This window comes from Octodon degus, unplaced genomic scaffold (genome assembly GCF_000260255.1).
Source record: "Octodon degus isolate 3935 unplaced genomic scaffold, OctDeg1.0 scaffold00020, whole genome shotgun sequence".
Classification (NCBI taxonomy): domain Eukaryota; kingdom Metazoa; phylum Chordata; class Mammalia; order Rodentia; family Octodontidae; genus Octodon; species Octodon degus.
The window spans coordinates 8,126,474-8,150,422 of NW_004524596.1; the positions used below are offsets into that span (position 1 = coordinate 8,126,474).

Sequence of the window (23,949 nt, forward strand, 5' to 3'; positions counted from 1 at the left end):
TTTTATGACTGTTAATATTAGTTAAAGGAAAACATGAAGTTTGAATAATTAGTAACTGCTGGAGGAGTATGTTTAAAAAAGATTAAGAAACATACCTCTATGACACCCCCAGTTTGTGTGCTGTCTGTCTCATGTACATGCTTACGTGTGAGTGGGTGTGTGTTTGTGCAAGTGCTGGCTTTCTAGCACTTATGTGTGGGTGGGTGTATGTTCATGCAAGTGCTGGCTTTTTTTTTTTTTTTTTTTTTTTTTGCGGAACCGGGGATTGAACTCAGGCCCTTGTGCTTGCCAGGCAAGTGCTTATTCTACTGAGCCATCTCCCCAGCCCCCAAGTGCTGGCTTTCTAGCTGCTAATGTCTCAGATATAAAATTCTGGCCCTCAGAGATAAGCAGGCTCTTTAAGGACGGGTCCTTAGAAAGGAGTGTGACGGAACACACTCATAGCCCTAAAACAGGAAAATCACAAGTCTGAACCTACCTAGGCAACTTACTGAGACCCTGTCTTAAAAATTTTTAAAAGGGCAGGTGAGCTAACTAAGTCTGAAGGTCTTGGGTTCAACATCCAGGACGTGCGTGTGTGCGCGCGCGCGTGTGTGCACATGTGCACACATGTATATACATACATACTCATGCCTGTTCATATTTGATCATAAAACAAGGATAACAAAATAATTTATAGTAAGGTATTAAACTAACATAAACCTCATTTTGATCAAGGCCAATTAAACAGTTTTCCCTTACTAAAACAGATCACTGTTCCAAGCACACCTTTACAGAAAATAGCATTACTGAGCATTTTTGATGTATCACCTCTCACATGTAATAAAATATCCTAAGAATTAGATATTTACTAAAACAGTAAGACTTGAAAGTCTCAAAAATCAAACCTAGAAATTATTAAAGTAGTCTTTTCTAATCCTGTTGCTACTTACTTGTACCAAAAGGATACGACACCCATAATACTGGCCATCGTGGAAAGAGGATGCCCATTAATTACCTGCAACCCTGAAGGAGGGTTTATAAGAATCCCAGGAAAATTGGAGTTATACGTATGTAGTCTCAAAGAGTGTACATTTGCTTATAGAGGATACATATGCATACACACTTAGGAGTTGTGAATCACTGATATAAATTAGGAAGGAGTAATTCAGACATAACCTTCTTTTGCTATGAAGAGCCTGAAAATATAATCTTTATTTTTTTTGTTTTATGGAAAAAAGGTAAAACAAAATTTCATAACAAATAGGAAAATAACAGTTATATATTGCATATTGCTATCTTTAAAGTAGTTACTCAGCGCACAAAACGTGGGCATAAAAATTTCTCCAGTTGCTATTAGCACAAGCTTTCCTTTTCAATGAACTAATGCAATTTTTAAATAGAACGAGATACCAAGTGCTTTAGATTTTTAATAGCACTAAACAAATTTTTCTAAAGCAACTATACAGACATCTTTTAATTATTTTCATATACTCAAAAATAATACGTAGTGCTCAAATGCTACAGTTGCCATTTTCATGAACATACTTTGGTGTGAGAAATTAGGAAATTTAAAACGTAGCTTCAGGAGAAGCTTCAAAGGTAATTTAAGAGAGTCACTCAACTGGTAGTTGGAAGAGTCTCAGAACCCCCTCTTCAGTGTTTCAGCGTTTTCAAGGATCTGCACCTTCTCAGGTACCACAAGAACAAGGCTCTGCCCACTAACACAACACGCTCTACACACTTAGCCAAAGTCTCACGCACAGGTGCCCAAACGACTCCCACTAGAAAGGTCACATGGCACTCTGAGGCGGTCCCTAAAATGGTTCTTGAATGTAAAGGCATCCTGGCTGGCTAGAAGCTGGCAAGCTACAGCTTGCTGCTAACTCAGTGTGACTCGCCTACGTTAAGCCTCTGCACCTCTCCATTTCCTCTTGGTTTTCTCAAAATGCTAACAGTTTGGGCCCCTACTTGTCCTGCCTGACTTCTCAGTGTGAAGGTCCTTGCTTCAACCTTGGATTCATGTTAATAACAGCATAAGAAGTACTATTCTCAGTATTACTGTAGCCAAAAATTGAGAACAATTATACAGCAGCAGTCATCTTAGTTATATTAACTAATTTCAATAAGGTCACGTAATATTCTAGGTCTCTCAGTAAGAAAATTATTATTATTTTTGGCAGAACCTGGGATTGAACTCAGATCCTTGCGCTTGCTAGGGAAGCGCTTAATCTACTGAGCCATCTCCCCGGCCCCTGAAAATTATTAACTTGCACAAAACTGTTATCAAAAGAAAAATGTTGGCAGGAGTGGTGATGCACACTTATAATCCCAGTACTCAGGAGGCTGAGGCAGGAGGTTTGTTGCAAGTTTGAGGCTAGCCCGAACTGCTGAACTATATATAGCAAGACCTGCCTCTCAAAAAAAAAAAAAAAAAAAAAAGAAAAAAATAAAGAAGTCTCAAGAAACGTAGATGTTAAGCAAGTTTGCACACCTCTCTCTCCCAAAGGAATGAGAAAACTCAACTTTTATAGCCTTAATTTAATTTTGCTTACCAGTATTTAGCAAGAAAAAATATTTGGAAAAAAATAAAACAAAACATATAACTAAATTATAATTTGAAAACTTATTTTTCACCATTAAATTATGGACAGCATATAGAATATACTTACAATTTATTTCTGAACGTGTTTTTTCTTCTCTCACATTTCTACTTGTTGAGTGAATTCTATGTGGTACAGTAACAAGAGGCTAGAGAAAAAATCAGTGATATCTGACTTTATATAATCCAGTCTTCCTTTTGTTCACAAAATTATTCAAATATAAAAGAATATTTCATTTGATAGAAATGAAAACAAAATACATCAATTCTGTAGCATTTTTATAAAGGTCATCGCAAGAGTTCTAAGTATGAAGGTAAAAACACTTTTATTCACTTAATTAAGCCTATCTTTACTAGTAGAGTGCACATATAAAGTTAAATACAATAATATATTCTGCTTATTTGTGTATGCAAAATTGGACTTACTAGATTCATTTTAAATTGACAGATTTCTTTGCTTTTTCTTTTTGTACCAGGGATTGAACTCAGGACCTTGAGCTTGCCAGGTAGGCACTTATGCTGCTGAGCTATCCCCATGGAATAGATTCATTTTATAGTAAGTCAACTACAGTAGTACTTTAGTTCTTTTCTGACACTGAGAAATTATGCAGTGTAAGCCAGGTACGTTTAATACAGGCTTGTAGTCCTAGCTATTCGGGAGACTGAGGCAAAGAGATTTCTTGAGTGCAAGAGTTCGAGGTCAACCTGGATGATACAGCAGGACCTGTTTTTAAAAAATTAAATTAAAATGAGGACGGAGAAAGGGAAAAGAAAGATAACTCTGTAAAAGTTTAATTTTATTTTTAATTTTATCTATCATTTAATGATGATTAATTTTTTTTTTTTTTTTTTTATGGAACCAGGGATTGAACTCAGGCCCTTGGGCTTGCCAGACAAGCGCTTATTCTCCTGAGCCATCTCCCTGGCCCCTAAATTCAGATGCCCTTGATTTCAAAAAATTTATTCTTCAACTTAGGTTTTCTTGAAGTACTGTTTAAAATATACACATATATTTACCTATAGATAATAGGGCATAACGCTTTGAATTTCAGTTTTTGTCATTTGAACCAGAACTGATTTAAAAGACTGCTGAAGAAAACTGTGCAACTTACAATTCTGCCTATGTGAATTTAGAGCATTTTAAGTTTTTCAGACACTCCTCGTCATTAAAAAAGCTCTTAACTCTGTCTCAGTTTCTCCGGAGTAGAGGTTCAGTATATCATTATAATCCCCGAGAGCAGAAAACAAGTCAATATTCTATCCTTTCCCTTTAATTTGTAAAGATGCTTCACACCTCAGAATTATTTATAGAACCTAATTAGTTAAAAGTGATGACAGTGGAATACTAGAAAAGTTATACTCAGGATGTTTTCAATGTGATATTTGTCAAACGCTCTAATATGAAAAAAGAAAGAACTAAAAAATATGGTGTAAGGAAACTCTTTGAAATTGGAGCCTCAAGCTCATCAGGAACAAAATAAGCATCTGTTGCAAGAAGTTAAACGATAGATAAAGAAAAACTATCCAGGACCCAAAGACCACAGTCCAACATTCAGGACAGAGTTCATGAACTAAACACTTGACTGAATTTTCCTTTCACATGTACTGGTTCAGATGGTTGTATAAAAAAATACTGCTTTTTTTATTGCCCCCAAAACTTATATTAAAAACGACAGTATTTCATATTTACGAGAAAAGAATACAAGATTCTGCTAAATGAGGTCATGATAATGAAAGACAGCTACTTGGACGTTAAAGTAGGCAGCATGTTAGGCACAGTCTACTATAATACTAAAGAATCTGTTTGCTAATAAGGAAGATTTCACTCTAAGATATTATTTCTTTTGCTAAAATCTTTCATCTGAATTCAAAAAGGTGGGCCCAGAGAAAAAAATCCTTTATTATTTAATTTTTCAAGCACCATGCAAGTACAGTCTCAAAAAATTAAAATTAAAGCTTTAATTTCTAAACATGAGCAGTCTCATTAGTCTCAAAAAATACAAGGCATATTAGTCATGGAAGCTGGCTATTCTGAGTAAGTAATTATACTAATAAATGATATTTGAAAATGTAATGAATTAATCATTCTAATAAATAGTATTTAAAGAAACCTTTCACAATGATGTATGGTTTTCAACATTTTAAAAACAATGCTTTACATGTCTTCTGACTAAACTTCTTTTTACTTATTACTTCCTGAAAATATAAAACCCTGCCCTAATATACCACTTCATATTACTCAAGCTATTATAATCTAAAAGATCTATAATTATTGTATCATTAAGCAACATAAATACAAATAATAGGCCCTTTGCAAGGGAGCTAGATGAAAATGTAAAGTTTGTATCAACTGAAGGAAAGATATAGGCAACGTGATAAACACTAGTGAACACTGGTCTTTGGGTGAGTTTTGTACCTGAGAAGACATCTGGTAATATCTGGGGACATTTTTGCTTGTCAGAGCTAAGGCTCCATGGGAGCTACTGGCAAATGCTGGGAAGGTGCCAGGGATGCTGTGAAACATCCTGCAATGCACAGGGCAGGACCCTATAATGAAGGACTGCAGGGGCAAAATGGCATGTAACTTTGGGTATGAAATTCTGATAGAAAGGAGAAAAGGCATATGCTGAATCATGAAAGACTTTGTAAAACTCAAGTTTTAAAAAACAGAATTAAGCAAAACAATAAAAAACTACTTAGTTTAATTATTTTTTTTTTTTTTTTTTTTGGTGGAACTGGGGATTAAACTCAGGCCCTTGCGCTTGCCAGGCAAGTGCTTATTCTACTGAGCTATCTCCCTCCTGCCAGTTTAATTAGAAAATCAATCAATATTTATATTTCTTAAGTTTTATGTTTCCAAATGCCTTTCTAGAGCTTTAACAACAAAAGGACTGTCCAATCATGAAAGCTGCACAGATGGAATGATGCTCAGTTCATAGCAAGATTTTCTCTGAAAACAAGCTGACCATCTTCTTCTCTGAGAGGTTTCATAAATAGCTAGATACCACAATCATTAACAATGCTAGTCATATTAAATATGCTAACAAAAGTGATATTTGCATTATATTATTGCCTCCAGCATATAAATGTATTGATTCATTTTTATTTCCATAGTTGTCAATTAGAAGTTTGTCCAAAGTCACTGTTATACTTTCTACCAATCTATAATAATTTATGAAGCACATTAAGAAGGTTCTCTGAGGAAAAAGTAAGAAGAAACTCCTAGCCTATTCTAGCATCTTGTTTAGATACTTCCCATTTACTTCCCCTTTTACGCTGTTATCAGGCAACTTCATTTCAAATGACTACTCTAAAATAACTGCAGTAATTTTAGCAAATAGATTAAAAGATTCTGCCTTTGCCATTTTCAGACAAAACTCATGTAAACATAGCGCATGACATTCCTGGACTAAGTCAAAGAGTTAATTGTTCCCTCCAAGAGTTTTAAAATTTAGAATAGATCCAGAAATTAAAACACTACTTTATAAGCATGTGGATGCACGTGTGCGCACGCGCGCGCGCGCGCGCACACACACACACACACACAGAGTAGAAAGGATTTGTACCTCAGGATCGTCATCATCAAAATCATGGTAAGTAGAATGATCGGGATTATTCACTTTGTCTAGCAGCTCTATTGCCAAAGACCGGGTCAAAGGCTGTGTGACGAAAGGGTGCTATAAAAACAAAATAATGGAGAACATATATTAGAAATCTGATTAAGTAGGACTTTATCTTTTCAAAAGCAAGTACAGTGAGGGTAGAAATAATACCTGTAGCAACTTTTCAGCAGTAGGTCTTTTTTTGGGATTTTTGGTAAGAGCCATTTTCACAAAATGATGAAAACTATTTGACCTAAAAATTTTGGAAATTAGATGATTTTAATTTCAATTTTTTGGCTCATCTAATAAAAATAAGTATCACAAAAATACTTACCACTTCATTTTATCCTTTAGTTTAGGAGGCTGAAAATTGCTTTTTGTCATTAGAAATAATGCTCTGAAAAAAAATCATATAATTATGTAGTGTTTTAATATTTTATACTTCAATACATAATATGAACTACACTACTATTTATTCCCAGGTAAGACAAAGCAAGTTTAAGGGATTTATTTATGACATAATAATTAGCTCTAAAGAAAATTCTCTTAATGTAAGGGTAGGATTCTGCAATCTGGACACACCGACCTCATTGGGTGCAGGTCAAACATGGGCGGCTGCAGCTCGGCAAGCTCTATGGCGGTGATTCCCACCGCCCAGAGATCACAGAGCTGGTTGTACCCTCCTTTCCTTTCAACAGCTGCGACTTCGGGAGCCATCCTGAAAGAAACATTCCAGAAAAGAAAACACTTCTATTTAACATACTTTCTATTGCCATTATACTTCCACCAGAAGCTCTTATAGAAATCACTATTTAAATTAAGGACCGTAGGCCTTAAGATATTTAATATTTGAAAAGTTCACATTTCCCAAGAGCTTGATAGCTCCTAAGCCCCTCCACTGCAAGTTGCTACTGGTGACTCCTCTGTTACTTCATTATAATAGCACTTACTACACAGCTTATAAAAATGTACAACTGTAAGAAAGCAACATGCCTCTAATTCACACACATTCTGGTCTCTCTTCCATATATATGAAAACTATACAGGAACTGTTGCGCTACCTCCTCATATCAATAAAATGCAATCTGGTCACTGTTTCTACTTCACCAAAATTATTTCTTAGACCACTAATAATTTTAAGATAAGTATTTCATATAACATTTTTGGTACTTTCATTATAATGTTTAAAAATCATGAAAATGAATATCTATTATTTAAAAATGTGTTTATTCTGAGGAAAGTTACCAAAATTTTTATAATATTTTGGTTTCTTTCAGTTTTGCTACAGTCTTTTTCTTTCTTTCTTTTTCTTTTTTTTTTTTTGCGGAACCAGCAATAGAACTCAGGCCCTTGTGCTTGCCAGTCAAGAGCTTATTCTACTGAGCTATCTCCTCGGCCCCCCTTTTTTTTCTATTTAAATCTTGACTGATTTAAATGATTATTTTTCAAATTATCATTTAAGATTCAAATTCTTGAATCTTAAAAAATAGATTGAAAACAAGTAATTAGGATAAATATCTCCACTCTTCCATATGAAAAGAGCAGTTCAGACAGACAGTGTTACAAATACACATGTCTTCCTAGTATGTCTTTAGGAAAGTCAAGTTAATCAGGTTAAAAAATAAAAACCCTTTCAACCTTCAAATGTTTGGTCCCAAAATCTTTTTAGGACCTGGAAACAGCTCTTATAAGAATTTGAATCACGGCAAGAAAAGAGAAATGTAAACTACGTTGGCTATTACCTTACTGATGCTATCTTTGTAGGAATAACCTGGAAAAGGGCAACATGCACATGGTGGAAGCTCTGTGCGCTCCCCCCAAACCCCCGCCCGTGTCAGCTGACGCAGCAGCGCTCGGCAGGGCACAGAGCTCGCCAGCTGCTGCCCTTCGCTCCCAGCCACGCCATGCACCTTCAGTCAGCAGGGTGCCTCTCTGAACCTTTTTATTTCAGGTATATTTGCTACTGTGCATACACAGTTTTATTTTTTCTTTAGATACAGCATAGTGACTATGAATTCTGAGTGATTATAAAATGTTTTATTTTATCAGCACACATTTGTAGTATGTAATGACTGAACTTGTCCTCAGAGTTGGTGCACGGGTATAAACACATCTCAATTCTTTATCCTAGTTCCCTCTCTTCTCTGTACCTCTCAGTCCTCTTCCTTTTGTAAAGACCTGCTGCTCTTTATTTATTCATTTATTTAGAGACAGGGTCTTACTATGCAGTTTCAGGCTGGCCTTGAGCTCACTGTGTAGCTCAGGTTGGTCTCAAACTTGCAATGATCCTCCTGCCTCAGTCTACTGAGTGCTGAGATTACAGGTGTAAGCCACTATACCTGGCTACTCTGTCTTTATCATATTCTGCTTTTCAATTTAAGTATACTTTGAGTTTCTCATGTATGGAAAACTGTGATATTCAGCTTTGTTTGTCTGACTTATTTCATCTAACATTGTAGGTATAATGATTATAAGTCACAAGGTATGACCATTTTCCTACAAATGACTCAAATTTATGCTTCTTTATAGGACAGTAGTACTCCACTGTGTATAAATACATTTTCTTACTCCATTAATTTGCTCATGGACATACAAGCTTGGTTCCAAGATTAGCTATGATAAATTGCTGTAATTTAGAATAATGTATGCATTTATCACTATAACACAGTGTCTTTGACTTTTCCAGGACAATATCTGAAAAGGGAATAGCTGGGCAATTATTTAATTATTATGAAAATGGATTTATTAAGAAGATTAAGAAGTTGTAATAAAAAACGAAAACATTAGAAAAATTTGTTAAAGACAAATTCCTAAAAACAAGCCCTAGAAAATTAGTTAAGAATATGGCAACTGTATAATACAGTATTGAGGAGGTAGAAGATTATATGATTCCATTGGCATGATATTAGAGAAAATGGCAACACTACAGGGACAAATCAGATCTAGAGTCACCTGGGGCAAGGAATGAAGGAAAGGATTTACTCAAAAGGGACAAAGGAAAAAATGGTTTTTGATGATTGAAATCTGTTTTACCTTCATTGCTCAACACTCATAGAATTATATACTTAATATGGTAAAGTTACACTTAATTTATACTGCAATAAAAATAATAAATCAGGAAATGTAGCTAACACATTGTGAATGTGGCTGCTAAAAGAAAGGTCTTTGTTGTTACATAAAAAATAAATGCACAGTTAATAGCCTTTAGGTATATATTTGGGGTATAGGTGTATTAATTTTTAATTTCCCACTTTGGTAGACTATTTTCATGGAGTAACTACCAATCTACTCACTTTGAAGAGTCTATATTATCAGATGTGGGTGGGGAAGACATGATACAGAAAGAAAGGTACTATATGTGCAAGTGTGAGTGAGACATGAATGAACTTTACCTAAACTCACAATTTCACATTTCTGAGATATTTCCCACTTTTGTAAGAAGAATGAGATTTTAATTTCTGGAAATGGTGGTGGAGATCATTTCTCATCACCACTGCATACACAATCAAGCTAGACTCTTGAGAGGCACTGAGATAGTTTCTCCAAATGTTTAAAATCAAACTGAGAACACAGAGCAGAACTTAAAAATACTGACAGTTCTTTCAATCCCTTAGTCCTCTCAAAAATTAAATCAAAATAGTACAGAGAACAAAGAAAAATACAAACATACATCATCTTTAAAAATCCAGGAGATATTTTATATTTACTCAGAATACCTAAAGACTAGAAATCAAACATTAGATGATGGAGCAAACGCAAGGGCACACCAAAGGTGCAGCAAGAAAGAAATAGCAGTCCAGTTATGCTCAAAGAATCCTGAACATGGTGACAAGTTAGGGTTAAAGGTAACAAGAACAAGTTGAGGTTAGCCGAAAACAGGGATCATGCTGTACTTGAAATTGTCTTTGAAGGAAAGTAAAATACAACGTTTCAGGAAAGAAAGCCTTCATCAGGAAAGTGAGTTTTAAAAGTCAGGAATTGTTACAGAAAGTAAATAAAAACTTTTTTTTTTTTTTTTAAGTTAGAGAAAATTAATGGACTAATTCAAGTGGCCCACAATATAATTAACAACTTCCAGAAAAGACAGCAGGCAAAGTGTAGCAAAGACACTATAAATAAAAAAGAGAGATCATTTTCTAGAGTTAAAGACAAATCTCTGGAATAAAAAGTACAAAAGATGAGCTGGTGAGATAGCTCAATGGTCTAAAGTGCCTGCTGGCCTGAGTTCAATCCCCGGTTCCCCAAAAAAGTGCCTGCTTAGGCAAGCTTAGGCAGGTGCAGGGACCATGGTTTGATCTCCAGCACCACATGCAACGCCAGCCCCATCCCTAGTATAGACTGAACAGGTAACCAAAAAAAAAAAAAAAAAGATAATTACAAATAAAGATAAAAAAAATCCAAAGCCTTTTTAAGTGCATCAGTGCAGAACATCAGGAATGATCTCTTGGGGGAAGAGCTATATCCTAAAAGAAGAATGTATAATCACACCTCCCACCAGAATCAGGGAGCAGAAGGCACTACAGCAATACCTCGAAGCTTCCAACCTAGAATTCTATACCCACCCAATTACCAATAAAGAGCAAGACTGGACAGACATACACAGTCTCAAAAATTTTACTTCCCATACACACTTTATTAGAAGGATACTAAAACAAGTGTTTCACTAAAAAACACCAAGGCAGAACAGAGTGAATCATAAAAAAGGAAGATCTGGAATACAGAAAAGGAATTCCTAAACTGAAGATGAGAAGCTCCCAAGGCAAAGTTATGCAACAGAGATGGAGAATAAGCAGACTGGACTGGGAGAGGTGTGGAAAGGGCTCCAGAAAGGATTTAACTAGGGGGGAAAAATCCACATGTTAAGCAAGGCAAAACTGACTGAACAAAAGTCAGAACTAATAGTGTGACAGGCTTTACTGTATAGAAAATTTTATGAAGGTATCTAAATGTTTCTAAATGCTAAGAAATCTGCACTTGATCTTGCAGTCAGAAAGATATATCAAAAGGGATACTAGGCAAAAGGTAATATTGAAAGATTAATCAGAATACAGAGACATTAAAAAATACCTGTAAAAATGCAGGGTACGTGTAGAAGCAAGGGTCAGGTTTTCTAGCAGAGCTGGTAGGTTCCTGAAAACCATTTCAGTCTTTAGACCTTTTTGGTGTAATGAAATATGATATAGTGGAATTTTTTTTTGTCATGTAATCTATCCACAAGAATACATGCCGAAATTACTTCACCAGTTGATGACCTTCTTACTGTAGTCTTAAATTTTTTCCTCAGTGTTTGTTGTAAAAAATGTATCAATTACAATATGAACACAAAAATTAAAAATCAATGAAAATACAATTACCAATATGGTGTACCAATGAAAGACTTCCGTTTGGCAATAGTAGCTGTTATCTGTGCAGATACTCCAAAATCAGCTGTTAAAAAAATGAGAAACACTTAACTGAGTAAAATTGCTTAAGGTAAATATGAGAAGAAACTTACAATAAGTATTTTCATTAGGTTAACTGCATAGAAGTATGAGATGTTCTCAAACACCCCATTAAATTTTTTAACTGTGATGGACCTCTATTAAAATATCCCCAAAGAAGGCACTGTTACAATCAAATAGATTTCCATGTATCCACACATGAATCAAATGATCAGAGGTCAAGATAAAGTAACCCTGATGAGAGACAGCTGAGAGAAGTCAATACTGGAAGACTTATTAATAGTCTCTAGCTTCCAGGCCTTACAATTCAAGGCGCGTCCCTGGAAGCACATAGCAGTACATTCCATTTGCTCTTCTCAAGCTCATGACACTCACATGCAATATATACACCAAGTCTGCTGGTAAAGCAAAGTAACTTGAAAAGCTCCTACTAAACACAACCTTCCAAATCTTGCCCGGGCAATATATTCTTGAGAAGGATTTTTTTTTTTGGCCTGGCCTAGGCTGCCTTAATGGCAGGTGTGGTGTGTCATGTGGAGCTGGGGATCGAACTGCAGTCCTGCAAGCCTGACTGGGTTTTCCCAGGCAGGTGCTTAAACAACTGAGCTAACCAGCAAGCCCCCCGCCCCCGCTTTTTAAAAACTATTTTTATTTATTATTTGACACAGGGTCTCGCTATGCAGTTAAGACTGCATGACATGAGGTACTGGGGACTGAACTTGGGTCCTTGTGCTTGCTAGGTAGGCGCTTAGACCAGTGAGCTATCTATCTCTCTAGCCCCAATACTGATCAGATTCTAATTTTATAAGGAAGCAGCATTGGTTTTTTTGTTTTGTATTTTAGGGAAGGAAAACAAAATACAAAGTTGTATTTTGTTTTGTTTTTGTATTTTGTATATTAGGGTTTTCAGGGTCTCACTACTAGATTGGACTCTAGTGATCCGCCTGTTTACAGCCTCCGAAGTGCTTGGATTATAGGTGTGCACTACCATGCCCAGTCTCAATTGCTGTTTCAGCGTGCCACAGGAGCGGGGGCAGAGCTAGTAAGGCAGGCCCAGGGATCAAACCCCTGGCCCCTGCACCTGCTTGTAGGAACTTTAATCCGATGAGCTACTTGGCAGGCCCTCCTGGCAATATATCCTAATGCTAACACCAATCACTAATGGGAATTTGTTATTATTTTTAAAAATAAGTATGGTCAGTTCTAGTGTTTTCTAACATATTTAATGATTGCTAAATATATAACTAAGATACCCACATAATATATCTAAGCAAAGCATATAAAAACAGCCACAAAATAATAAGTTTCTGACACAGTATGTTCACAGGACTTCAGTTTGATAACTGAAAACAGGACCTACCCTTTTGGCTTTCCTTATATTTATTGTACTTGGGAAAACTTTATTATACGGCAATTATTAGATAACTTTTTAATCTAATCAGTTCTATAGTAAGCTACAGTTCAAAACAATTTTGTTTTTTTCCTTTATCAGTTGAAACTAAGGATTAAACACAGCAGGGCCTTGTATATGCTAGGTAAATACCATCACTGATCTACATCCCAGCTATGCATATTTTTATAAGATAAACACATTATTTATTTATTTACTCTGTGGTACCAGGCATTGAACTCAGGACCTTGCACTTGCCAGGCAAGCACTTATTCTACTAAGCTATCTCCCTAGCCCTGAATATATATTTTTAATTGATTTGTCCTAAATAGCTCAAAATAATCTCACATTTTTATTAAATAATTCATTTAATACCTAATAGATATGACTTTGTTAATAAAACTACTGCTCGGAACTACTGTCTTAGCCTTTAAAATTTAGCCACTGTTTAGATTTTGAATTCTATTTTAATCATAATTGATCAGAAGTTACAAAATGAAAAATGAGTTAAAAATTAAGCCAAATTCAGTACCTAAATTACATCATTATGTAAGTGATGCTGTATTTTGCTTTACAACTTTAAGAGCATAGCATTTGAGTTATTGAATTTTTAATTTTTATCTTATTTTTCTGTTGTAGAGTTCATTTTGTACAGATTTGTTACTAGAAGTCACAGTCCTGCATTTAGGGTAAAAGAATTCCTAGAGATATTATTTTACAGTATCTCTGCAACAAGTCTGTCTTACGTGAAGGACAGATTTTTATCTGTATTTATGAGAAAAGGAATAGGATACTGTATAGATAAAGAGGTGACATACCCCACAAAGACATTTCTACTTAAATATATAGTGTCCTAGGAGAAAGGAAACCTAGTCCTACAAAAAACAGCAAACAAACAAACAAAAAAAAAACTTAATCATATTTAAAAACAGATTTGAACATGTGACAAAATTCTCATTTACTTACCCAATTTCACATGACCATTATCCGTTAATAGAATGTTAGCTCCCTTGAAAATGAGAACACATTTTAGTCAAAGTAGGTGACAGGCATTTTAGCAGATAGGGCATATAAGACTGGATACACATATTTAAAATAATCACAGCCTTACACCCAGAAATGGTTGAAATTTAAAGTATACTCAATTAAAACGTTAAATCATTATATTTATAAGAAAATGTACTTTTCATTTTTTTAGGCAATTTGACAAAATTACAAAAATATTTGGTTTTAAAAAACTGCTACTAACATGGTATGTTAATATGAAAGTGATCTATTAAGTTTTCATCTAATTATTTCCTCACTGATCACATACCACCATTATACCGAATGCTACTTCACAATGGCATTTTCAATTCCCTTAAACTTTTATTGCTATTTCTTGTTAAAACAACAAAACCAACCTCCTTCTTTAGAGACTCACCATCACTGAACTTGTGCTGGTGTGGGGCTGCCTACACTTGGTACATGAGACTGTCTAGCCTACTGGATTCCCAAGAGTTTAGAGCCGTCAAGTAAACAAACACACAAACTGGTAGCACTGAGTCCAATGGTATTTCAGGTCTCTCCCCCTTTCTTTCCTGCAATTTTTGAGTAAGCATGCCAGAGCTGGTAGCTCTGTAAACCAAGGTACCATCAGTAATTACATATTGGACTGGGCAAAAACAAAATCGGGTGAAACCAACTCATCATCCCAAACAGAAGAGGAAGAAACAACAGAAGAGGGCAGAGGGGAGAGGAAAAGGGAGATTTCCAGGTTTCTCAGTGTCATCACTGAATCTAAGAAATGTCTACCGATATTACTATGGCTCTATGGAATAATGGGGGGAACAGAGATAAAAGAGAAGAAACTAGAGCAGGAATTTAACTTATATGTGCCCCTGCTATCAAGACCTCTGCAGACTTCAGTTTGGCCTTTCTCGCAGCTGAAGATTAATTTCCTAAGTTACAGCTTATTCATGCCACATGAACATGAGGACCTTCGATGCTTTTTTCCTTCCCTTCATCTCTTGCTGAGAGGCAACTAACACAGCCTGGTGCTATTCAAAGTTCTGAGCTTACAATAAAGAATAAGTTCCAGGTCTTACAAAACTTACAGCCAAGAAAGAAAGAATTTTAAAAATTCTTTTTAAAAAATGAATGGATAGAATGAATCCATCTATGAATGAACCAACAAACAATTTGAAGTCAGCAGAGGTAAGTTTTTTGAAAAAGCAGGGAAAGAAGGCCACTGTAAGGTAGTGATATCAGATACAGAGCTAGATGAGGTGAGAATATAGAGCTACACCCAAATATGGGACAAGAGTATTCTGAGAGTCAACAGCAAATGCCAAGAGCTAAGGCCAGAATAAACCCAATTATAAGAACAAAGTGGGTTCAAAGTCAGCCTGAACTACATAGTGAAACCCTGCCTCAAAAGACACAAAGATGGACGGACAGACAGACAGACAGACAGACACACACACACACACACACACACACTGGCTGGAACAGTATAAATAAAATGGAGGGGGATGAGTGTGAGATAAGGTAGGAGAAATGCAGAGCCTAGGCCGTACCTAGGGCCAGTGATGGCGAACTTTTTAGAGCTTTCAATAATATAAACGACCTGCTGTGGCACAGGCGCCCTAAATTCCCCACCACTATTCTATGCTGTGATAAATGCATCTAGACTTTACATTGAGTGCAACAGGAAACTAATGGCATATAGGCAAGAGAGCGACAAGACACAATTTTGGTTACCAGGTGGAAAGGTAAGAATGGGAGTATGAGACCAGCCAGAGGCTAGTACCTAAGTCCAGATGAGGTGTAATACAATGTGGCTGAGATGAGGGAGGAGAGAGTATGCTGGTCAGATTTATTCAAATGCTAAAGTCTGGTACAAAAAGCCTTGCATAGAGGAGCACCAACTCCTGATAATCTCATACACTATCTTCTCCTGAATGACATGATGCAGATTTTATGTTCTTTAAAATTGCCTCATCGTTTCCAATCTCAGTATGCTCATAACTATTCTTTTTGCTTGGCATGCATGCCAGTTTTCATTTCTGACAAAAATTTATTAGTTCATTCAGGATACCTAACTGCCAATAATGTGAAACCTTTCTTAATTTATTAGCTTTCATATAACTCTTCTACTTTGAACTCTAAAACTTTCTTGTATCTTCTAAGTGGCCTATGAAACGTACCTAAAACATACCTCATTGGATAAACAGTAAACCACTGAACTTTCAAGAGAAATTTGAGGGCATGGTTGAAGGGCAATTCCTAAGGAAAAAACCCATGAATTTCATCAGAGACTTAAAGAGCACTCATTCCAACTCTAAAAAAGGTTAAGAAACTATGTTAGAGAAAGCGTTGGAAAATAAAAGGAGGACAAACATCAGAGGAAGCATGAACAAGGAAGAACGGACAAGACAATGAAACAGTGAAATACTTAGACTGGGGAGATGGCAGTAGCTTTACACCTCTCCTCAAGAGTCCTGTGACAGGGCTGTGGAGACAGCTCAGAGGTTTAAGCACCTGCCCAGGCAAGTGCCATCCCTGGAACCTCATGCCATGCTGACCCTACCCCAGACATGTCGTGCTGGCCACCAAGACCAGGCATAGTGGTGCACTACTATAATCCCAAGTGGGGAGGGTGAGACAGGAGGATCACTACGAGTGTGAGCTGCGTAGTGAGACCCTGTACCAAATACATAACAACAACAAAAAGTCCTGTGACTATACTTAGATTACCACTAAGCTAACCCCATCTAGTCCAGGGGATCTGTTCTCCACTGCTGCTAAAGGAAAGACCTTCAGAAAAATCAAGATTTAATTTATCCATTTTATTTTACTCATAATTACTTAAGATTGCTAAAGTTTGTTGGCATACTCTAAGTATAAAATATTAAAAATTGCAATGTGATGGAAGCTATGGACCTAATCTTCATTTTACAAATAGTTAACTAGTAGTAAGCTAACAAGTGCTCATACACCATTAATCACTGAATGATGTAATTAAAAAGGTGATTTTTTTTAAAAAAGAGAATTTTAAAAAATCTGATAAAAATAATACAGAATTTCAAAACAAGATGATAGGAAATTAACAATGGTTGTTATAATGCATAACGTTATCTTCAAAATAGTTGTTCTAGGGCCGGCTAGATAGCTTAGCGGACTACAGCACCTGTTTAGGCAGGGCGCAGTGGCCGAGGTTCAATCCCTGGCATGCTATGCCAGTTTCATGCGGGGCGTACTAAAACTGGGTGTGGTGGTACACATTTGTAATCCCAGCACTTGGGAGGCTGAAGAACAGCAGAATCACTACAAGTCTCATCTACATAGTGAAACCCTGTAGATCCTGTGCTAAATACGTTAAAAACAACAACAACAACAACAACACCCCAAAGTAGGTGCTCAGAACACCAGATACAGTCATACAAAACTAATCAAACAAGTAATCATTAACTGTTCCTCTCAATAAACTAATAGAAACTAGTAGTACAAATATCTTGGCTATACATCTTGTGTGTGTATGTATATAAATATATATATTTTTCCCCTTTATTTCTTTTCTTTCTCCCATTCCAGTTGTTCTTTAAAAAGATGTATTTTATGATATATGAATTGTAGTTCAACAATACTACTATAAAAAAATTAAAACTACTAATGGATTTGGCCAACTTTATTAAGCAGTATATTTCAGACAGCAAATTTATGAAATAGAATAATCCAAATAATGCTGCTTAGCAATTTGATCAGAATATCTTTTTAAGAATGACTATTATCTTAAAAATATATAATTCATACCTTTATATCCCTGTGCATTTTCCCTTTACTGTGAAGATAATATAATCCCTGGAGTTTCAAAAAGAAAAGCAAGATTTTATCACAGAGAACAGCTGAGAATTTTAAGCAATTAACTGAGTAGTCCGCATATTTTATTTATTCCTTACAGAGAGCTTAGTAGTAATTACCCTATTTTAATAAATATACTTTAAAATAGCTGAAATAAAATGAAAAAGTTCATTAAAACCACTAATATTTCTAAAACATTTATGAGTAAGCTCTCCAAACAATACAAAATTAACTTTTTCAAGCTACTGGAACTTGGACTCAGGGCCTCATACACACTAGGCAAACACTCTGTCGTTAAGCTACCTGAGTGCTTGATTTTCAACCCTTTCTTCAGTATTAAGGGGAACATTAAAAATACACTACAAAATTCCACAGTGCTTCAAGTTTAGATTGTATCCTCACATTTAGGCTTTACAGTATCTATGAATATAAAATGAGCTTATCATACACTTTAAAATATATTCAAAGTCTTTAAGAATTTACTAAATTAGGATATTTTACCCTCATTTAACATTTGAGCCTTATTTAATGTCCAATAATTAAACATTGCATCTGTTTACCTGTAGTGTTTCTCTGCTAACATATGCTATCTGCAATTCTGACAGAGGTCCAGTTACTACAAAAGAAAATTAGTATTAGTAAGATTAATAATTGCAAGTTTTTCAGTGACAAAGTTTTATAAATTCTAGTAAAAGACTTATTGTACCTAATTACCTTAATGTACCTAAATAATTCTATTAAAACGTAAGTTCCATTTAGGCAAAGTTTTTATTTTTCATTTGATTTAATCACTGTTGAATTTCTAGTATTGAGAACAGTCCCTGGGATAGAAAAGCAGCTCAATACTCCCAAAATGAGTGGACGACTACAAGTAATTACATTTTCATTTCCATGCTTCTCTGATCCAACATTATCTCCCAAATGTTACAAGAATGTCCAAGTGCTCGCTTCGGCAGCACATATACTAAAATTGGAACGATACAGAGAAGATTAGCATGGCCCCTGCGCAAGGATGATACAAGAATGTCCAAGAGACTCAGGCAGTTTTTATTGATGTTCAACATATAATATGGCTAGTATTAAATGAATATTCTTCCTAAAGGCATTAGCTTTATAGTTATACATAATTTATATTCATTATAAAAATGTCAATCAACAGAGAAGTTTAGAAAGTAGAGATCTCTTCCTTAAATATTACTCAGTAACAAGCAATGTCAAGGGTTTGGTTTATAATCTATCAGATGATTTTATATAACATATACATAATACCCAACTTATAATAGGATTACTGATTGAAAACAAATTATAAGACGAAAATATTTGAAGTTTCTAAATTACAAACACATCTCATTTGCCTAACTTACTGAATGTTACAGCTCAAAAACACAGTGTACTGTGGACAACAGGTGTTTCCTTCTGCACTGGTACAGCTAAGTGGGAGCTACAGCTTGCTGCCACTGCCCACCAACTGAGAGTACAGTAACGCCATAATGCTAGCCTGGGAAAACACCAAAATTCAATATTTAATGTGTGGTTTCTACTGAATGTGTCAGCTGAACCATTGTAAATCAAGGACCCATTGGTACATGGATATGTGTACCACACATATAATTCTGAAATTTGCCCATTCACTTTAACATGGATGAATATCCATCTATCCACCCCTCCATATCTTAATTTTATGATATATGCTTAACATTTCCTATATGTACCACTGCTAGAGTCTGAGTATGTGTTCCTCCAAAATTCATGCTAAATTTGTTCATCACAGCTGTGGAGGGCACTGGAGCTATGGGAAACTAGCGCATACAGGCCACAGACACTGCTGAACCCACTGCAGTCACGAGCCCACCCTTCATGGTGAAGAAGTGTGCTGCACAAATTCCTTCTCAACCTTATCATGAGGGGACAAACAGGAGAAACCTATCACCTGACTTCCATCCCAGTCCTACTTCCTTGTCTCTTCTATTAGGCCCACCTGCCTCCCCCCAAGACGTATCAAAGGCCTCTGCAAAGGAATTTGGGATACTCCAAAGGAAGTTAATAGCTAAATGCAGAGCTGTTGTATTTTTGTAAAGTGGCTGGTAAAGATATCTTCATTTTGCTTTTTAAATTAGTTTGGGAGTTGGTGTTCTTCTTTACATAATTACAAGCTGACAAACATGAAAAAAAATTCATGTTAAAATCTAATCTTCAGCGGGACAGTATAAAGTGGTGGTCCTCTAGGAAGTGAGCAGCCCACAAGGGCTCTTCTGTGACTGGAATTATTCAGCCCTTTTTGCTTTTTCTTCCTTTTCACCATGGCAGGATAACTAGATGGTGCCATCTTTTAGGAATGGCTCTTTACCACACACAGAACCTGCTGGTACCTTGATCTTGGATTTCTCGGGAAACAGTTCAACGCACAAATATGAGAAATAAATTTCTGTTGCTAATAAATTACCTAGTCTCAGATACTGTTATAGCCATATAAATAAACTAAGACAGCATTTAGCCACTATGAAAAATATTTTTTCTTCTTTTCAGTATTAATCACTGAAGAATACAGAAACACATCAGGTGGGAGAAACCTGAATTGAATAACAGTGATGGAATCCTTTGCTAGACAGCTCACTCACATTTATTCAAACTTAAGAGCTAGAAAACATGTTTAGTCCTGTTGTTGAATAACTATAGTATTTTATAATCATGTAAGAAAGAAATCTATTTCACTGAGATTCTTCCCACAATAGAGCTACACTAAAATGTCTGAAACCATATAATTTCTAAGTTTTTAAACCCACTCTTAGTAAGAGGCCACCTTGATGTTTCTGTGTCTGCAAAATGGTAAGATACAATGAAAATAACATCTAGGAAAGAAAATTTTAAAAAATAAACTTTAAAGGGCCCCGTTAAGCTCACAAGTATTAAGAGACTTTTCTAGCAGCCAAATCAAAAAGTGAAATAAAAAAAATAGGTAAAGCTGGAGATTAGCTTAACTGTCTTTAGGAGGTCTATCTTAGTAATCCCCTATCTGGGCACAAACTATTAGGTTCAGGACTTGCAGATGAAGAGTTAAAAGAAATGCCCACATAAAACCAGGGTCACATAAAACTAGGCTTTCCACAGGGCAAAATAGTAGATGAGCATAGATGACCAAGGATTTGTGCTGTCATGGCCTGGAATCTCAGGGAAACTGCCTCCCCTTAGAACTTACTGCCAGAGAATCCTTCACTCAGGTTTAGGGTTCAGGTATGTACATACTAGAAACAAGGTGGGCACTTAGGTGCGGGGCTGGGGAGATAGCCCTGCAAGGACATGCCTTCAAAAGCCAGTCCCTGGGAAAAAGTCTCACTAAGGACAAACTCAGGTTCAAAAGTGTAAATTAAGAAAACAATTTACCATAAAAGAATGTGTTGTGCTGTATCAATAAAAGGCTCTGTCAATCCTTAAAAGAAAATGTACATGCAAATTAATGGAGGAAAGAAGAGAAGAACAGAAGAAGTCTATGTGGAAAAAATAAATGTAAAAGGTTCCCCCTGCTATGGTAGTTAAAAATATATCCACATATTCTTTGATATATCGCCCTTCAACAATTAGAATTGCCTGGGAGTGGGCTGCATTGCATGACTTGCTTCTACACAAAACGACGCAAAAAGCTATGGCAAAAGTAGCAGTATCCAACTTCTGAGGTTATATGGGCTAAGGCCTTGGAGCTCCCCTCTTGGTCTCTCTGGAATGACTTGTTCTGGGGGATGCCAGCTGCCCTATCATGACGACACTCAAGCCTTCCTATGGCAAGATCTACGTGGTAAGGAACTTCCTACCAAAAGTGATTAAGTAGCAGAAGCCTTTGCCAACAGCCATGCAGGCTGTTCATCCTGATAGTAAATTCTCCAGCCCTAGTCAATCTCACAAGGGACTATGAGTCAGAATCAGTCAGCTGTCCTTATATTCAGAAACTGAGAAAACAAATGTCTGAAAAGGTGTTAAACTTTGGGATCATTTGTTATACATCAATAGATAATGGGAACATTTTATCTTTTCAAGAATATTCAAAAATTTGTAAAATCATGAGTAGGTGATGATGGGATTAAGGGCAATCAAAATATAAAAATAGTTTAGTGATATTTTAGAAATAACGGAAAAAATAGGATTGCACCATAAAAATGGATGTTTTGGGCAAATTTTCATAACATCAAAAATGGACCTTTTGGCAAATTTTAATGAGATCAAAATGCAATCTGTTTTACTACTTGAAAAACAAACAAACATACACACAAACATGCAGAAAGCCTCTCATAAGCACCAGCGTTCTTGGAAAGGAAAAGCTTTTCTTTCACAAAATAAAGAAATGCTGGGTATTACACTACTTCTCACATAACTGACAGCATAATATTAAGATGGGAGTGAGGCGCTATGGACAGGAAAGGGGGCACGTGTATTCTTATGCAAGACCATCTAAGTGGTAGTATATGCTGCCATCAGGAAGTTTTATATCCTGGAAATCTGGGTATAGCTGAAAGAATGAACACAAAGGAAGACAGGACTTGGGGTTTTATATGAGCATGAAAATTCCCAGTAAGCCTGCTTGAGAACATCTGGTTACTACAAATTGTCAGCTCTTCCACTGACTTAGTTGGTGATCAGTTTAAGTATGCGATATGGACAAGATGTAATATACATCTAATTCCAGAAGAGAGATTAAATGGATTGGGGGAGAAGATACTTAGAGATAACAACTTATAATTGTCCAGATTTTAAGAAAAGGCTAAATACTCAGAGGTTAAGCACATTAAGTCCTAAGCAAAAAACCCAGGAAAGATTCTTGCTAAGGATCAATAACTACACTGACAAAAGGTCCCAACAACTACAATAGCTAGAAAACAAAGGTGCCAAATTCTCAAAATGCTGAAAGAAAATACCTGGGAAATATGTCTTTTTCAACCTAGAAAATACATCTATGTCCCCTTAAAATACTAGTGAAGAGTAAAGGGCAAGCAGTGAAAGAGATGACCATAAAATGAACTTGCTCAAAATCACCTCAGGAAAAGGAAATTGAATCAAATGAAGGACATGACAGTGGAGAAATTAATGTAAATTAAGGCAAAGGGGGAATAACTTTTCAAATTTATAGTACATAAAAATTACAAGCTTCCAAAAAAAAAAAAAAAATATATATATATATATATAAAGCTTCCAGAAAGTTTGCCCTGCAGTGTAAACTAATGCCGAATCTCTCAATTTTCACTGAATCTTTGAAATAAAAATCACTCATAAAAAAGTATTCCTTAAGTATATGTCAAAGAATAGCCATACTGAATAAAAAATGTCCTTAGAAAAAGATATAATTTTGTCTCCTTTTTTCAATTGGTTGTACTTTTTCCCCTTAATTTCTTATATATTTCTTTTTTTCTTTCTTCTTCCAATTTTACATGCATATATCTGGTAATATGAATAACTGGTTGGAAGACAACACTATGAATTACAATAAATACTGCAAAATTCATATTACATTAAGTGAAATTCTGTATCAGTTGTATTTTTCTCTGTTTTAATTCTAATTTGTACTCTCTTTTAAAAAAAGATATAATTTCATAAAGCAGAAAAATGTTCTCAGCTTCAGAGGCCCTGCACGTGCCCCAGCGCCCAGCCGGGAGTGGTCTCCGTGTGCTGGCCTTCAAGGCTCTGTGCTGCTGCCGTATCCCCGAGAGGGCACTATCCATCCTTCCATTCAGAGTGCGCCTGTCTTTTAAAAAACAACTTAAGGTCCACTTTCCTCATTAAGCTTCCTAAAATAATTCTAGAGAATTCATCATTTATTTTTTCTCATTACAACTGTAATTATACATTAAAACACTACCATGCAAAAGAAAGAGAAACAGAGAGAAGCCTACTAATACATCAGTCTGCTAAGAATATATGTTGGAAAAGAAAGGACATATAAACAGTAAAATTCCCGTCCAAATGGTCTCACCATCTGCTTTACTATAACTGGCCCCTAAAATTACTTCACAGGTGCAACACTGGAAAACAACCTATATTATCTATTTTTTTTTCAAAGTTTTATTGATGAACAGATAGTAATGAGACAGTTTCAAATCCAATCAGAAG

General features: G+C 35.8%; 1 protein-coding gene and 1 non-coding gene across 3 annotated transcripts in view; one reads left to right on the forward strand and one right to left on the reverse strand.

The window, feature by feature from the left end:
- Positions 1-23,949, reverse strand: part of Map4k3 (mitogen-activated protein kinase kinase kinase kinase 3) — a 202,518-nt gene that overhangs the window by 61,474 nt on the left and 117,095 nt on the right. For both annotated transcript variants that reach the window (XM_004627636.2, XM_004627635.3), the window contains exons 5-13: positions 18,417-18,472; positions 17,809-17,856; positions 13,981-14,023; positions 11,538-11,610; positions 6,770-6,901; positions 6,518-6,580; positions 6,355-6,436; positions 6,148-6,258; positions 2,652-2,730 (exon numbers count right to left, since the gene is read on the reverse strand). In XM_004627636.2, the coding sequence (XP_004627693.1) occupies positions 2,652-2,730; positions 6,148-6,258; positions 6,355-6,436; positions 6,518-6,580; positions 6,770-6,901; positions 11,538-11,610; positions 13,981-14,023; positions 17,809-17,856; positions 18,417-18,472 (687 nt within the window). The remainder of the gene's footprint in view (positions 1-2,651; positions 2,731-6,147; positions 6,259-6,354; positions 6,437-6,517; positions 6,581-6,769; positions 6,902-11,537; positions 11,611-13,980; positions 14,024-17,808; positions 17,857-18,416; positions 18,473-23,949) is intronic.
- Positions 18,797-18,905, forward strand: LOC111815741. Its single transcript, XR_002820387.1, has one exon. It is a non-coding gene; the product is annotated as a U6 spliceosomal RNA (small nuclear RNA).